The 19,131-nt window shown below is 31.9% G+C and overlaps 1 protein-coding gene and 1 long non-coding RNA gene across 3 annotated transcripts; both read left to right on the forward strand.

Moving 5' to 3' along the window:
* The first annotated feature begins 1,339 nt into the window (after window positions 1-1,339).
* On the forward strand, window positions 1,340-5,075 carry LOC143203810 (uncharacterized). 2 transcript variants are annotated; one of them, XR_013007441.1, is made up of 4 exons: window positions 1,340-2,169; window positions 2,225-2,287; window positions 2,628-2,925; window positions 3,081-5,075. It is a non-coding gene; the product is annotated as an uncharacterized LOC143203810 (long non-coding RNA). The 2 variants fall into 2 exon arrangements; XR_013007440.1 differs by having other exon boundaries at window positions 2,225-2,925.
* A 10,124-nt stretch (window positions 5,076-15,199) lies between these two features.
* Window positions 15,200-18,748, forward strand: LOC143204323 (chaperone protein DnaK-like). Its single transcript, XM_076416914.1, has 2 exons — window positions 15,200-16,165; window positions 17,041-18,748. Exons 1-2 carry the CDS (start codon window positions 15,955-15,957, stop codon window positions 18,696-18,698), a joined length of 1,869 nt encoding a protein of 622 aa, XP_076273029.1. The 5' UTR covers window positions 15,200-15,954; the 3' UTR covers window positions 18,699-18,748.
* Window positions 18,749-19,131: the final 383 nt, after the last annotated feature.

Consider the following 19,131-nt stretch of genomic DNA (forward strand, 5'->3'; position numbering starts at 1 on the left):
GGAAAATACATACCGATATATCACTACATAGTATAAAACAAAGTCGCCTTTGTATATCCCTATGTGCGCTTAAATCTTTAAAACTACGCAACGGATTTTGATGCGGTTTTTTTCAATAGATAGAGTGATTCAAGAGGAAGGTTTATATGTATAATACATGCATAATATACTAAGGCAACATTGCTAATTTTAGAGGTTCCTAACGTGATGTCGTAAATTAACCTATTTTTTTAGGCTTATTTAGCAATTAGCAAAAACGCTGCCTAACCCTACGAGTTAGATCAAATTAATGTACTACAGTATTGTACACCATAAAAAGGTCTACAAAGAAGTCCGCGATGGTATATGTTTATCTTTTAGGGATAACCCACATTAACCATTTTTATTGTTTACTTTTTACGTGAGAAAATGGCTTATTTACGAAGCTATTTTAAGCAATACGGCATTAATCCTTATCGAATTAAGTACCTTAAATACAGTGTGCAATTAATATAGATCAATATGGTTCCTTACAGCATGTAAATTAAACAAATATTTTCAGAGATATTACAAATTTAAAATTTGCGTTTAAAAATGTTTAATGTAATAAAAATTGTATGAGTTTAGATATTCCAAAGATAGCAGGAAATTTTCATAGTAAGTATAGGGGAAGAGGAATTGTTTTACTCCAAATTTAATGCGTGCAGGCCAAGGGCAGTAATGAATGAACCAAAAATACTGGATCGATTTTAATCATGTTTTCATTGAGTGACATAGGCATATATATTTTATGCCCGTGCAAAGTCAGAGCGGACCGCTATGTTTTTATATACAACGTTCATATTTTTTCTGTAGTGTATTTAATTTAGTATCAGCATTGCACCCGTGCGAAGCCGGGGCGGGTCGCTAGTATGATATAAATCGCACATCATCGCCCTACTTGAGCACTAACAAGTACAATAGAGCATCATTACAACGTTGCGTTAAAACAACGTTTGTTTATAAACTTTTGTTACTATAACTAATATTTTGAATAATTTTGCAGAGAACCGGGCGTCTTTTGCAAGACGATTTGTTTACATGTTCGATCGTACCAGGTAGCATTTGTCCCCTTTTAATTGGAATAAAACGAGAAGGAAAATATTATCTGACTCCAATAAATAAGGTACTGATGAACTAATAAACCTTGTGGGAATAAAAATAGGAAAAGATAGTGTTTCTTTCATAAAACAGACAATTTATTCAGTCCCACAACAACACGCATTTATATTAAGCCTACATAAAACAAAATTTAATGTATATTCTTAATTTTGCAAATTTCATGAGGATATTCTAAATTTAACTAAAGTTTCTAAAGTTTCAAATTCGAAATATTTATTTTTTGCAAACTCCTATATATACATTCCGATTTATATTGAATTTGGTTAATAAGAACAATAATGTCACCATAAATAGTAGTGAAAACCTCAATTTCCTCTATATTTTTTGTGTTAAGTCTGATTTTATTATGACATAATTGGTATTCTTAAAATTCTATATTTAATTCGTTTTTTTCACCTGCAGATAAGATATCAGCTTCAGTTTGGAGAATTCCGTTGTCATCAAGAATAAATGTTGTTTATTTTAATATTACAGTGTATCTAAAACTACAGTTAATTATACAACCACAATAGTTTATACGTTAGATTTATCCCATATTAACTTTTTATCACTATTGCCGTCCGGTTGTCAGATGTACTCTAAATTATTCAAAATATTAGTTATAATTACTACAGGTTATAAACTAGCAAATATTATTTTAGCCTTGTGATTATTTTGATAAATTTTAAGTCGCTCTCTAATATATCATATCACTTTGTTTGAAAATGTCGAAAACAATAGACATTAAGGACACAAATTGATTGCGGTTTTAATGTTATTTCGAGAAAAAAAGGAACGAGATAATGAAGGCCCCCTTTTGTCCGTAAATTCCAATAGAGAGGTACTATATGCTATAGGAGTATATTATAAGTTGCTGCAATATTATTGAAAATGTTGTTAGCGTGTTGCTGCTGCACTGAATATTAGTCTAGGTAGTGTGAATAACATCGCCTATAAAATGATGAACAATAAGATAGATTCTACCAAGAAAACTTTAACATTTTGATATTGACTCTATACGAGTTCAAATATACGAAATGTATAAGAACAGTGAGTAAACAAACTATTCTATCGATATAAACATAATTTAATAAAATTATTTTAGAGAAAATTGTCTGTCTGAAGAGTATACGTAAAAGAGTTAGGAACCTGCAGCTTTTTGAGGAACGTAAGACATCCTTTCATACACTCTTACAGGGCATAGGGTTTAAATGGTGTAAAGATAACTCTCGGAGAGGTTTAACAACACTTCTTCTGGAACTTCCAAACATTGTCTTAAAAATAATTCAATTCTTAAAGGCATAAAATAAGACCAAGGAAGATAAACTATTTGAATTTGTATATTTTTATGAAACTTGGATATTTCAAAATGGTTCACTGTGGTATTGTTGGCAAGACAGTACAAAAAAAAGTCTAAATACAACAAAAATTGAAGGAAAAATGAAAAAGCTGCAATAGCATTCGATTAGGTTTTATTGGTCATTATAATTATTAACAATTAATTGCAGATATATTGCTGGTCGAGAAGGATATTCCATCAAAAACTGTTTGGATATGTGGAAGGAAGCATTGTCAACCATAACACGTTCGGTTTGGATGAAGTCGATAAGACATAGAGAATAGTAATTGATAAATGGTGGAATCGTGAGCATGTTTTAGACAGATTAGAAATCAACAGTTTAATGATGAAATTGGACAGTGAGTCGGAAAGTGAAAATGACTGAAGAAAACTTCCAAGATATGTGATAATGCTCTGTAATGCTTTAAATTCTTGAGACAGAGTGATGAGAGTGGAAACAGCTAAAGGTATGCACATAATTAATTGAATATAACTGTAGAAAATATGGTATTGTAAGACGTGAAAGATTTGTGTGAACAGATATGATTGTAATTGTTCAAAATTTAACATGAGCATTAGGTTAGAACGTATGCGCGGAGACTGAATACTAACTGTTTTGTAGATATGGTAAATGCATTAGACAGAATTCAGTGATTAATTTTATGAAGAATGATGTACCCATATAGTAGCAGAAGAAATAAAATATACGGTGATACCGGGTTGACTTGACTTATATATGCTTTCAAAATAATACAATTATTTACACATTACATTACACCTTATTAAGAAATTATTCATAAAGCGTAAAACAAAAATAAAACTTTAATAGCAATCAAATCAACCAAGCAATCTGGACCCTTTTTTAATGGCTTTTGGAGCACACCCCATCATAAAACTAGAATAATTTTTGTTTCGTTTCTTTCACTGCACAAAAGAAGTATTCTTTAAATTAACTCGAATAATACTTATCTACTGTCTACCTAAAAGAGAAACAAAAAGTCCCAGCCTTCAACCAAAACCGAAAGTGATTTTATCCTACATTATAATAGAATCGAATGAATATACCCCAAGTCGTAAGGGTGGATTAAATAATATCGGGTTCGAGACCGAAATAGCCACGAACCGTATGCCTACCTCTCGGGATCTAATCGGGAGGGACGGGAGGTAGCGTCATCACTGGTTCGTCGACGGCCTTCCTCATTGATGACCGATGAGAAGGCGACGGAGTACTTAATATCGTGGCCAACCCATCGGTTTTCTCCCATTTCGGCGACGGTTCATGAGCAGGTGGCGATGGCGTGAACGGCAACGATATCTGGAAATTAGAAGGGATCTTGGGGAGCGGTACCGGTGTCACCTCTAATCATAACGGGCGAGCGCCAAGACCGCCGATTTGGAGATCGGCGTTTTGTCTTGGAGTGGCTGGTTTCTGATCTTCTCCCTGCTCGAGATGCGAAATTTGGCAAGGTTAAAGCCTATATCCAAATAAATACAAATAAATATACTTCACTTAAACAAAAAACGCTCATATCAAGCAACCATGAATAGCCGTCAGATCGGTGACACAAAACACATAAATAATGTAGCCGTGTAGATCGCCGACAATATCTTACTAGGATCGAATCTCGCCAGGACTATTTTTTTTTTAATTTTTAAAATAAAATAAAAGATAGTGTTCATTAAAATAAGTGAGTGTTTGTTTTTTACATTTAATACGATATTGAAACGGCAAGTGAGTGGTTAAAACATTATTAAATAAGTTATTTAATTGTAAGCAGTGTTGTTTAAGATTTTGTGTTACTTTCGGTTATTACCACATTGTTGGATTTATTAAACAGTCATAGCAAGTTTGGATTTAAAGTTATATTTCCCATTTTCTGCGTAGAAAACAAATTAATTTACTCGCTTTATCGAAAGGTATATACAGTTGAGAAATAAAAACCCGATATATGTGAAAATTTCTTCCCAACGTATATAAAAAGAATACATATAATAAACCCATATTGCTAGAATATTAACAGTTTTAAAATAGTTTTGTAAAACTTGTTGGCGAGTTTTTAGATGGGCGTGGGGCATAAGACAAAGTAGAAAACAATAAGGAAAAGCCATAAAAGACAAACTAAAGATAATGAAATATATAAACAAAAAACAATGCTTAATTTTAAAATGCTGGTAAAGAAATTGTTCTTCTAATCAGGTTTTAACCTGGTGTATATATTGTTTTTGTAATATATAATTTAGGAGAGAAATATGTATATGGGCTATATGAATATATAAATAAAGTAATGTATATATTTATGAGTTAAAATGTTACATCGTGGAATCACTGTCTACAAAATACCCAGAAATATAGTCCCAGATGTTGAACACGGGCGGGGTGCCAGCAACGCCAACTAGAACTCGATAACGAATAGCTGGCGGCAACACCAAGACGTTTATCTGGGATGTTATTGAAGGGTATTTCGATTCATTCAGTGCTCAACCATCGTTTGGTTTAGACGTGCCACCATCGACTGTCCAAGCCTCGTCTCCAGGTAACACCACTGCCATCCGTTTTATCATTTGTATTTTTCACATTTTTTTATATAGCCAATAAATAACGGTCACATAATGTTAACACCTCTGTTTCATTTCGTTTTACCTCCATTCACCGAGCCACATCATTTACAATAAAAACTAACTACATAATTTTCATAGATGGAATACAGAGGACAAATACAAGAAAGTATTAATTATTAACAGTAAATTTGTAAATAACTAAAAGCATTGATAATATTAAGGTATCTAATGATTCATGCAATAAAATATGTGTATATGTAACTATATGACATTTTTCTCTTTGAAAGCTGCATTAATTATTCTGATTATTTTCGTTAGAGATTTAAATTAAACTACACAACTGTGTTCATTATTGCTTTAATATACACGCTAAAGTTAAACATCAATTCCAATATTGTTTCATTCATATATGCTCTATTTTATTATATAAACATGTTTATGTTTACTATATAAAAGTAAAGAAAGTACATGATCTTTCTTATATTTGTGGCTCTAAATTTATTACTGTTCTGAAAGTTAATCTTACTTATAATACTGTATTATAATATTTAGTGGTGTAGTAATTTACATGAATTAATATTTTGTTGATTATTGAAAGTTGATGTAAATTATATTTAATTAATTGCAATTTTAAAAAAGATATTGAGTGTTAGTTTCTGATATAGTTTTCATACTTTTAAATAAGTTTTAATATACAAACATTTATTATGTTAATTAATGTTAGGTATCAAATATATTACTGACCTTGTATTCAAAATACTGTGAAAACAAGTTTTAGTAATATATCATTTTGTATTAACCGATTTCGAAAAAGGAGTTTGATATTCTATGTTCGATTGTATATATGTTTCGCCGATTTGTCGGTCAATTATGGATTTCAAAATGTTTTTTATTCGGAAGTGTGCACTTTCGAGTTGGCCCGTTGGCACGAAATCAGGATCTGTTGAGGGAAAAAGGGGAAACAGGGAAAAGGGAAACGCTTTAATTTCAAGGGCATGCTCAAAGTTTTCACATATTTCATATAAAATAAACAGATATTTGTTTATAATGTTATTGCTGAGCTGATGTGACGAAAAATAAAAAGTAATTTAATATTAAATCATTCGGTTTGCTTTTTAAGCACCAGCCTTATGATATGAGAGTTCGTTGAAACAAAAAACTAACAGTTTGAATGGTGTATCGGTTAGAGCCTTGTGCCCTCACGGGGAGGTCGCGGCTTCGGTTCAACGGGGGCAGCAATTTTTTTGTTCTAATTTGGTTGGAAATTTGTCAGATCACCTAAAAAATTAGTTTGAAGTCATTGCCAACTCCAAACAATACAACAATAATAATAACATTTTGTGACATAAACCAAATTAAATTACCAATAAAACGAATTCAGTTTATTGCTCGGTACCGACTTCAAAATGATCAGGTAGGTATTAAGCTAATTATAAATTATGCTCATATTTTATATTAAAATGTTTTTTTTGTGTTAAAAATCTATGTCTAAATTATTTTTTAATTTTTACTTTTTATTTTTTTATATATTTTGTTGAAGTGGGTTCAATTTTTTATTATCAAATATCAAACAAAAATAAGAAGTTTATTTGGAATATAATGTATGTTAATGTAATATAAATGCAACATATCAAAATTAGTCCTTTTACTCCATTATTAGAGAAACATGATTAATTTAATATGATATCCATTATTGTTTGATGCGTGTTAATTACATAAAAAAGAGGAAATACTATGTACTCTTACTTATTAATTTATATACAAATAGAACGTTTATCAGCTAAGATAACAATAAGTGTTTCCTATAACTTGAAGCTCTTGAAAAAGACATTTTGTAATATATTAAAAAAATATTTGCAACGTAAAGCACTGATCGAATAAAAACAATATCAATTTTTTCTGTTAAATTGTCAATATCTAAATACAAAGTCTATAGAGCGATAAGAGACTACAGTATTACATATTAAAGAATTAAGGTATATAAGCATTTATTTAGAACAGATGAATAGAAAACCATATTTTATTGAGGGATATGTTCTTGCTTGAAAACATGGCCCTTTTGTATAAGTTTGGTTGACATTTAGAGTTCTTAGGAAAGCACCACTCATGGAGAAGAGCTTGTCTCCCACTTTTCATTAATATTTCTTTGTATGTGTTGATACTAAGCATTGGAGAGGCTCTAAATTAAATCATACCGATCAATAGATCAATTAATTAAAAGGAGAATAATTAAACTAACAAAAAAAATAATCCAAATCGTTTGGGGATTATAAAGATAAGATAAGAGAATAAGATAGGGATAAGAAAATTAAGAATAGTCCATCAGACTTTTATGTTTAAAAAACTTCAGTGTTCCATTTGTAGATTTCTAAAGAGATTTGTAACATTGACAATGTTTTAATAATCCAAAATGATCAAAAAATATTATAGCTCCAAGAGATTGGGCTGTATATAAATATGAGGAAATGTCATAATGATGTAGACGTACAAGAGAACAGCACGCACACAAGGTAAATAGAAAATGTATCTCTATCTGGGTGTACAAAATTTATAGACAACAGAATTTGTCGATGGTAGAAGCAAGAACTATATAGTGTTACGAATTTATATGTGTTGTATTGTAGCAATCATCTTAACAATCATTCGATTACTCTTTGGGGAGTGAATTATTTGATAACTGTATAATAAACTTGATATTGTAGTGATATGATAACCACTGCCCAAAGAATCACATAAAAAAGTAAATTATTCGGAATATAAAATAATTTATGTATACTAAGTATTTTTAAGTCAAAACAATAGCATTTGAGAGTTAGTTGAACTTATCTACCAGATATTTACATTGATACGCATATTTTATTTTTTCTATGGCTAATTTTAAAACTAGTGCATAAAATAAAAATTATGTTTATATAAAACAATATAAAACAGTTAATGTCTTAAACAAATAAAACAGAGATCATAATAGATTGTTTAGCAGCTACGTCACAATAAACGGCAAAGTAAATAATTAAGCTAATTCTAAGCGTGTGAGATCTTGACGTTGAGCGGGTGAGGTGACATTTCTGAAGACTAAATAAGCCTAAGTAAGCAATTTTCAATGGCAATGGTGAATTTAAAAATACACATGAAATATAAAAAAACCGGTGATTACAATAACATTTAATATCAAGAATTAGAAATATAATGATACTGAGAGGAAATAGTACTGCTAGTTAATAACATGGGTAATTAATTATGCTGACTGATCATTGTAGTAATGAATAACAGTATCGCAAAAAAAACAAATGTATCGACAAACAATGGTACTGATAGTGATTGACTGATAACATCAGAAATGAGAACAATAGAATAACCAGGATGATTAACAACAACCTTAGTCCATAATAGTCGATAAAATTGAGACAGAAATGATAACAGACAACGTATAGTAACGATAAGTGATAGCAGTAATAATCTATCCTAGGATGATGTATGATATATGCACACGGTACGAAGGGAAGATATGGACTACTACACTAATTTGCGAGATGCTGACACTAGAGTTAGTAGGGATCAATAGGGTGGTGGATCAATCTAAAATCTCAAATAAATAAATACGCAACATTCTTGTTTTTTTGTTCCTCTGAACGGAGTCGTTATTTCGCGACTATACAATAGTACGGTATTAATGCATAGGGGACGAGGACAGGCATAAAATGTATATATAAAATAATAAATAAATAAATTAACAAAATTGATGACACAAACAGGGGGATTAAAAATATAAATAGTGTATATACAATTTTAATACGAACACAAACTACAGGCATAAACATAACGATGTAGAGGTTCTCTCCAGACAGTACACGTCAGCACCCACTCCGAAGTGATAATGGTTATTTGGTCAGTAATACTAAACTTAGGCTAGATTCTATGGAGAAAATCGATCTCTCGTAGAAACCCGAGGAGTCGCCTTTTTTTTTCCTGTTAAGGCATGTCTAATATTTTGCAGCCCATGCTTAGTACTAATCTGGTGAGCCGTGGATAGTCGTTCAATATGTGGCAGACTGAAATAGGGGAACGGTTACAAAACGTACAGTGAACAATCGGCCTTGAAGTAATCCAGTGACCGAGCCAGAAACAACAGTAGCCCAATCTCAGTCGATTAAAAGCTACGGCATGGTGAAGAAAGGAAGGAACGCGAAGAGAGTAAAAATATCAGCTTTAACCTTAAAGAGCCTGTTGTGGCTGGCCACCTGGGCCCATCGACGTTGTACCTTGTTATTTGCGAAACAACAAATGAATAGGATAAGGTCGGTCTAGACACAAACATCCCTGATGGGAAGGGTGGGGGGCTAATGTACGATAAAGCATTGATTATCGCGAAGACTTCAGCGGTCAATACCGAACCCTGTTCAGCTTGACAGGAATGGGAGCTTGAAAGGGAATGCCCGATTGTCAAGCCGGCTGCGAAATTTGAAACCATCGGCAATATATGTGCTTGTAGTAATGTTCAAGATGAAAAGTAAGTAAGGGTGGAGAAAGGGTGGAAAAGTTCACATAATTCGAATCGAATAAATTATCAACAATTTTCTATCATTCTTGCTATTTTTCTCTCACTTATCTAGCTCCGGCTATGATGAACGAGGAATATACACAAGGGAAGAAACCAAAGGATAAGAAAACTATCAGAGAATAATAAACGGAATAAATAGAATGAATTCACCATTTGACAAAACTTGCTTGAAGTTGGGCAACATAAAACACTAAGTATAATTAACAGAATAAAAAGGTAGTGACCCTGAGCGTCACGTGTTCACAAACTAAAGCTTAGAAAGTTTTAACGTCCCTTGGATATATTTACATTTTTGGCAAGTACTACTTACATCCCACGAAATAGCACTAGAAATGTTGCCACATAGTAATTGTCTCTATTGGAGGGTATCTGAAAAGGTGACAAGTAACAGAATTAAAAAGAAACGGCAATCCTTCCAAGCTACTTTCGATTCTCGCTTAAACCTTTTAAAAACATAAATGACCTACAATTAAGAACATCTAAAATATCCAATTGCCTGATGGAATTGTAAGTACCATAGATATTCGGAAAGATTTATGATTTTATTGAATCGTACATATCTTTGTATTTAAAAAAAATATTGAGAAAATACAAAAAAATAAAACTCGTTATTACGCCAATATGTGTGGACCGACTGTGGAAACTACCCGTTTGTTTTATAAATTTTTGTCCAATATTTACTATAGAAGAGTATGCTCCCAATATTCATGTGACTACTACTATTCCTAAGGGAAAAATAAATATGTCAAATGCTCATTCGAATGTCAACCATTTACCTGGTCTCTCGGGCTTGTTTTGTATAACCCATGACATAAATTAGTGGTGGTCTCTGATCAAAATTTTAATTCATTATTTTTTTTTAGATTTTAAGGGCTTGTAATTTCTGCAAAAAAAAATTATCTATTTTTTATAGATTAAATACATTCTACTTTCATTTCTGTTCGCAAATTCGGTAATTACTTTTTTATTAAATTTTTTATTTTGGATATAAACTGTTTTTTAGCAGATTGCATAGAAAAAGCTATTAAATGAACTTCGGCTATTGAATTTCTGATAAACGTTTTGATGCGCTTTAGTGTTGAGAAACAACACATACAAAAGTATTCCAAAAATAAAAGGGATGCAACTACAAGATGCTCTTTAAAATGGAATAGATCTCTTGCACAATTTATTATAACATCACATAACTCTAATGTAGAAATTCAGTGATCAAATATATTCAACTGGTTGAATTCTCTGGACGTTTGCGTTTATTTTCTATTGGCTGATAACTTGTTATATCTGATACGTTCCTAATGATGTTCAATATTTCGTAGCTTCGACTTTTCTTTGCTGCAATTGTTTAAAAAGGATATCCACGTGGTGTATAAACACAAGCTATATCACACATAATACCCAGATACTGAAGCACATGGAGGAACATCCATAATTGTTGGTGAAAACATAAAACACCATGAAAGAGAGATATTCAGCGAGGACTATTTACAAGCCACCAGTGTAACCATTGAAGAAGTACACGGACCATTAACAATGAGAGCTATATATTGTCTACCTAAACACAACCACATACCAACATGGCAGAACAATACCCCGGTTTCTTTAACAAGCTAGCCAATGGATTTATTGTCAGGGGAGAATACAATTCAAAACATGCAATATGTTGTTCTAAATTAATAACACCAAAAGGAACGGATCAAAGCAATGAAGGTAAATAATCTACAATATATCTCTACTGGTGAGCCAACATACTGGTCGTCAAATAGAACTAAAACTCCCGATACCACATACTTTTGTGTTACAAAAAATATTGACACAAGAAAGTGTAAAGCTGAATTAGGCTTATGTTAAATCAATCATCAGATCACTCACCAGTTATTATAACAGTCACCTCAAATATTATCAACCAAACAAATCCACATTCTTCGCATAACAGTAAAATCAACTGGCTATTATTTAGAGAGAAACTAGAAAGTTTAATATCCCTAAATTTACCTCTCAAAACAGAAAGAGATACATAAAAGTGGTAATAAATATAACAAAAAATATAGAAGTGGCCCCATGGTAGGCAACTCCTAATTAAACAAAACACTTACAATTAAACAAAAATTGCTGAAAAAAAAGTGTAAAAAATCCGACAAGAAATAAGAACAAAAGAAAACAATTCAACAAGGTAACAAAGAAGCTGAAAAAGCTAATAAATAATAAACAAAATCAAGAAAATTAAAAATATTTAGAAAACTTAACGCCAATTGATGCAACAAAATATTCTCTCTAGAAAGCAACAAGAAATATTAAAAAATCTCAACAACATAATGATACGAACGATAAAGATAAAGCGGAAGTTTTTTTGATCGACGTTTAATATGGAAAAACTTATAGTGACAAAACGCAAACAGCTTGGGCTTAAACTGAACAAAATGTATTGGTTAATAGGGCGTAAATCTAAAATATCCTTAGACAACAAGGTTTTACTGTATAAGTCAATACTTAGGCCCATTTGGGCCTATGTTATTGGATACCACTAGCAAATCAAACATAGCTTTATTTCAGAGGTTCTAGAATAAAGTGTTGTGAGGCTTTTGTACTCTTTTTTATTACTCTTAGTTGTTCCACAATCTTTCCCGCGGGCAATAAGTATTTGTTATGTTTATGTTATATATATGACATATAGAAAATCACTTCATTAAGTGATATCCTGTACAAAATAATATTTTTATTAATTAGTCTTCTATAAAAGCTTATTCTAAAGTATATAAATGTTCAGTAATCAGATAGGTTAGTGCTAAACGTTTTAGTCTACGGACTTAAGTGTCACTTCGCCAAAATACTACTACAAAATACCCAGAAATATAATCCCAGATGTTGAACACGGGCGGGGTGCCAGCAGCGCCAACTAGAACTCGATAACGAATAGCTGGAGGCAACCCCAAGACTTTTATCTGGGATGTTATTGAATGGTATTGCTATTCATTCAGTGCTCAACCCTCGTTTGGTTTAGATATGCAGCCATCGACTGCCCAAGCCTCGTCTCCAGGTAACACCGCTGCCATCCGTTTTATCATTTGTATTTTTCACATTTTTTATATATCCAATAAATAACGGTCACATAATGTAAACGCCACTGTTTCATTTCGTTTTACCTCCATTCACCGAGCCACATTCATCATTTACCCTAAAGGTGTATATCAAGATATTTACCATTTTCTGTTGTGGGAGTTGGCAACTATTGATCTAGACTGGTGGACATGCTCTTTTAGGCAGCGTAAAAGGTACATGACTGGAACTAATAACATTTAAATAACAATTTAATTTCAGAAATTTTTTAATAAATAAAATTCAATACAAATATAAGAATATACATCCATAAAATATAAAGATAACTGTATGTATAAAATATAAATATATTACAAGATCATTACAGTACTGTGCAATTAGAAAAAAATGTGTTATATTATCGAGATGGCAATATCCAAGGATAAAATGAAAGATCCCAAGATCTCCCAAGAAGCCCAAAGATCTACTAACGGTATAATAAAACAATTTTTTTGGAGTCTGAAGTATAATATATGACTCATAATTGAATGCAAACAAAAGATACGATTAAGTTGTTTGTTTCAAAAGTTTAACTAAATAACCTGAAATATATACTATGGTACAACGTAAAGTTTAGTTCGTTCATATAGGAACATCTGGAATTGAAGGTACAGAGTTAAGTTGCAATTTCTTAACTCCTGGTAGTACATCCCCTGTTAGCAAGGTATGGAAATAATCTTAATAATCTCTTTAGATATAAATAGTAATATCTTCTTATTTAATGATGACTTGGATTTGTGCTCGATAAACCAATACATTTCGTAGAGTTTAAGTCCAAGTTGTTTCCGTTTGGCGAGTATGTGCTTCTTCCAAGTTAGACGTCGATCTAGGTGCATCGACAATTATTGATATAGACTGATGTACATGTTCTTCTACACATTGTAAAAGCTATATGACTGGATTTTGTTTCGTTGGCTTTTAGACGCCATCATTTCTGTAGGTGAATTGATGTTATGGCTGGATCTTCATCAGAGGCTAAGACTGCTGTGTCGTTTGCGTATGTTACCACAGTGGTTATTTTTCTTGTAGGTAGATCAGCTGTGTACAGAAGTTGTTATTCGGTGTGTTCATCGCCTTGTTTTCCTGTAAAATGACAATCTGTGAGGTAAGAGTTTTTTAGCTCATAATCCAGATATAAGTGAGAAATTTTTTTGGTGTTTAAGTCTATATTTATATTTTTAACAACCCTATGCACTTGTTCGATTGTTTCACGCTTTTTGCGAGAACCAAATTGGTGTTCTGGAATAATCTTCCTTTTTTTTATTATACAATTGATCGAACTGATTAATAGACACATACAGTAAGATATAATAATCTCTAGAATAAGTAATAATGGTCTTTAGAGTAATTTAGGATAGTAATTAAACTAAGATTTAGATTATAAGTTTGTACAGCGGATCACTTAGTCAAGCGATCTTCTACATGTCAGGATACTTATATTATATATCGGAAATTATATAATAATACTTATTACCCACGGACAGATTGTTGAAGTTTTAAGATAAGAAAAAATGATGGAAAAAATGTAGTCAAAATTTATGGCGAATACAGGCTGCTACAATACAAACTGTGTTGCTGGAGAATTGATATTCTATTTTATCCATGTTTTCAAACAGATATTTCTATTTTCGTAGTCAACATTAATAGTCCATATATTAAAGTTCCAACGGGTTGGAACAACGTAGGGTTCGTTTTGTTCACAATTTTGTTCAACACTTCTACTCCTTGGGGTGAATTATTAAAATAAATCCAGGAATGTCTTGTAGATTGCCAAACAATACACGTACTTGTTTATTCGTGGAAACAGCTTTATACATAATAAATTTAATTGTTGTGCATAACAGTTATATAGTGAGCAAGGGAATATTTCTTAAAATAAATGCTTGGACGCCTGCATGTTGGCCGCACATCACCGCTACTCCATCATAGTTTTGTGCAATCAGATTGTTGGGCGAATATTGAATTAAATTATCTATAATGCTTAAAATCGTTTACTAAGTATTTCTGCATCACATTTTTCAGGAATTGAGTAGTTCCAAAAATGCTCATTTGGATCACCATCACGAACATATCTAAAAAATACTACCAGTTGAGATTTTGGAGTAACATCAGCTATTTCGTCCGCCATGATCACCAAGAATGAAGAACTATTAATTTCCTGAATCATTTGTTCATGACAAATTTCAAGCATACACTGCAATAGATTGTTCTGTATTTCTTTGGAGGTGCCTTTCGATACCGAAGCATTCTTTAAGTGTCCACTTAGAGTTGCATCTAGTTTAGTCGGAAAATTTATAAATCCTCGAGATATCAACCGATTCTGGAAAGTACCGCTCTCATCATCTCCTCTCCATTTAAACGCCCCACTAAATGTAATGCAATTTATAATTTTTGGTAAAACATACCTTTCTTAACAAAACGTAGAATCTAACTGAACCGTAATATTAGGTGACCCTCGTAATTTTCAAGCTAAAGAAGCTCCCAATAAAATTTTTGGGAGCTTCTTTAGCTTCCTTTTGCAACAGCGCTTATGTACCAGCCGCCACTGACATAAACATTTAAATACAAACACATTTTAGTTGAAATTCTTGTATCAACAAATCTCTTTATTATTATTGTCATCTTGGTGACGCAGTGGTAAAAGCGACAAATTAGTCCACCTACTGTTGCAGTAGTGGCGTGTTCGAATCCTGCTGAGACATGATCGTAAATTTATGTTTGTGATTGTTTAATGTTTGTGATAATCCTAGGTAAGAGTGCAAAATCCGACAAGGAAAATAATCCCAGTCATACCAATAACCAGACTGGGTAAGTCTGGATATTTTCTGGAATGATTTTTTAAGTTGGTCACCCTCGAGTCGGTAGGCTTAATGTCGAAAGCGGTGGTTTGGAGACAACGTCAAACTGTAGGTCCAGTTCAGATAGATCCTGGTTGGTAAAACGGAGGTTTTAAAATAAATAAAAAAAAATGTTTATTAAAATGGCACTTTTGGGATTAACCTGGCAAAGGGATATAGTCACGTCCCAGTTAGCTCGTTCAAATCTTGATTTATTACGTATAAGTGAGTACATATTTTTTTAAAGTATCGCTATCAATTTGATTTTACACAAATTGATATTATCACCTGTTTCTACGAAAAAATGATCGTACCTAATATAAATTAGTCAAGTAAGATATAGATAAAAAAATGTTTAAAAGTAATCAGCTTCGATATATTTTATATTATTTAAGAGCCTCTAGTAAACACAACCAACAAATTTTAAATAACTAATTAAGATATCAAAGATGAATAAAGCACCTGTTATTGGAATCGATTTGGGAACATCATTTTCCACTGCAGCCGTTTTCTTAGATGCCAAACAAGAAGCTATACCGAACAAGGAAGGACCACGTATAACTCCGTCTTTCGTCTTTTATAACGAAAACATCTCAGACATCTCTGTTGGAACCTCCGCTGATTATCAAGGTGTTAGCTGCATCACCAATTTTTTCTACGGTAAGCACATCATTTTTGTACATTTTTCAAGTAATTATTATATATTTATATGATCTCCTCGGTTACATTTGTTGGATGGTGTGTTTACTTACGAGTATATACAATGGCTAAAGGATTCAAAGATTCTAAATTATTTGCTATTGCTAATAAGTTACGATATACTTTTCTTAAGGAGAATAAACTAATAAATGAGGCATTTTGTCGATGTCAATAGTTAAAATCATAAAACTGAACTGTTGAATGGCAATTAGAGTCGATTTCTTAAAGTTTATTCAATTGTTCTGGTGGACTGTAAATTTATTTTCTTCTTATACATAGTTCTTTGGTTTCATTCTGTCAACATTTCTAAATGAAAAAATCTTGCTTTAGATGTTATTTCTTTTAGTGACCTATGTTTATTCGGATTATATAATTGAACTGTCGTTCATCTCTAAGATGCAATATTTTTAAATTTATCCCTTCTACGCCAGATAGGCATCCCACAAACAATGGTATAAGTAGTACAACTCCATTGATAAGATCAAATACTTGTCGTAATACCATTTTGAATATGATATCAGAACATACTTCTAATATCACATTCCCTACAGCCCAATCCAATCTCTAAGATCTTGTATAATTTTTCCCTCCCAAAATTTCAGTATATATTTGGTACATATAATGTACATATAAGTATGTATAATTGCCATCGCATACTGAAATATATAATAATTATAGTTCGTAGTATACATAATAATAGTTGTAGTATACTTAAATAATTTTATCTAATCTGGACTGAAAAAGCCACAACAGATACTATTATGTCCATAATATTCTTATTATTTTAAGTAAAATCTTAATTAAAATTCACAAGATCTCTATTATTTTTGTTGCAGACGCGAAGAGGATCATCGGCCGTAAATTTAACGACGTAAATGTTCAGAAGATTAAAAACAATGAACATTACCGTTTTAACATAACCAATGACCCTGAGGGAAATGCAGTCTTCAAACTTACGCATGACGGAAAACTTACGCATAAATCACCAGAAGAAGTTAGCTCAGAGGTACTGAAATATTTGAAGGAATCAGCGAATGTATACTTGGGAACAGAAATTAAGGAAGCAGTTATTTCTATTCCGGCTCATTTCAATAATTCTCAAAGAAAAGCCACCCGCAAAGCAGCTGAATTAGCTGGTTTAAAAGTGTTAAGGCTCATTACTGAACCAGTTGCAGGTGCATTGTTTTATATTAGTGGAGGTACCAAAATGGATGGGAAAGTATTAGTTTATGATTTTGGAGGTGGGACTTTTGATGTTTCTATTATTGACGTCAAGGACAAGGAGATTAATGTACTCAACGTGGAAGGAGAAACCTTTCTTGGTGGTCGAGATATGGACCAACTACTTGTGGAACATTTTATGGAGCTATTAAAAAAGGAATACGGCGATAAAATTTTAACTTCGAAATTAATGAGACGTTTAAAAGAGAAATGTATTGTGCTCAAGGAAAAACTTTCTATTCAAGATCGTTATTACCTTCCATTAGAATGCGTTGATGGAAGCGATAAAGATTTTACATTGCATATGTCGCGTACACAGTACGAAGAAATTATATCTGATATAGTAGAAAAGTCTATGGTTAAGGTAAAAAAATGTATTGAGGACCTTAACATTCCTCCAGAAAATATAACCAATGTGCTACTTATTGGTGGCGTTACGAGAACTCCAATGATACAACAAAAGTTAAGTAGGTATTTTGGCTGGAGTAAACTTAAAACTGATGTTAATCCTGACGAAGCTGTTGCACTTGGTGCAGCTTATCAAGCAGCTATGTTAACAGGACAATGCAATCAAATTAGACAAATCACTGAAGTAACTCCCTTATCATTAGGAGTAACTGTATATAAAGGATTGGTAATTAAAGTAATTGAAAAAGGTACAAAACTACCAACTGAAAAGTACCAAACAGTCCAAACATTAGTCAATAATCAAAGGTTTATGAAAATCGAAATATCCGAAGGAGAACGAAAAAATAGAATTTACAATAACGTTTTAGATGAATTTTATTGCATTGATCTGCCAGAAGGTAAAGCTGGTGATGTTCAAATTACAGTAACATTTATACTTGATAATGATGGAATTCTTAAAGTTGAAGCTGAGGTATTAGCTACAGGTAAAAAAAAGAAAGTAAATATAGAATTGCAAGAACCCCAAGTACGTCAAAGTGATATCAAACGTAGCATTGAAGATGCAGAGAAAAATAAAAAAGATGATGATTTATTTGAGGCTTTCGAGCATATTTATGGCAACGTTATCTTTCTTATAAACCGCATTCAGTATGAACTAGAAAATATAAATAGGAATGTCGATCAAGAATTTGTAAAAAATATAAAAAATATAAATTATAGGACATCTCTGGAAGAAATACTTAATAAATATAAAGCTTTTAAAACATCAGTTGAACATTCGGTGCTCGTTTTTGACATGGATGTACTAAAGCGTTTGATGACCCTAGAGCCTATGATAACTGAAGCAATTGAAAAGTTTATTTAAATTTAGAATATTCTAAAATATGTAAAACAGAAAATAGAAAATATATTTTATGTAAGCTTAATATAATTGTGTTTTATTACTAATAAATTGAGTATATAGTAACAAACACTAAGTTTTTCCACGTTTCTTCTCAGGAGGTCTAATCCCACATCAGCATTTTCTTTATAGGAGTCCTGAAAAGTGTCATTAAAATATAAACCCTTTGGTTTCAAACGCATAAAATTAGACAAATTATATAAAGAACAAGTAGTTAATGAGTGGTGAAAGGATATCATCATACATTTTAAACAGAAATGCAACTAAAGGACCCCAAATATAACTAATACCCCCTATATGCTATATTGGCTATGAGCTAATGAACAATTAAAAAGTGTTTCTTCTTATATTATAGAAAGAACGCGATTTCAAGTTATTGAATTAAATGTTAATAATT

This window comes from Rhynchophorus ferrugineus, unplaced genomic scaffold, assembly GCF_030347505.1.
Source record: "Rhynchophorus ferrugineus isolate W39M unplaced genomic scaffold, kcgeb_rfMv2 rfM10, whole genome shotgun sequence".
Classification (NCBI taxonomy): domain Eukaryota; kingdom Metazoa; phylum Arthropoda; class Insecta; order Coleoptera; family Curculionidae; genus Rhynchophorus; species Rhynchophorus ferrugineus.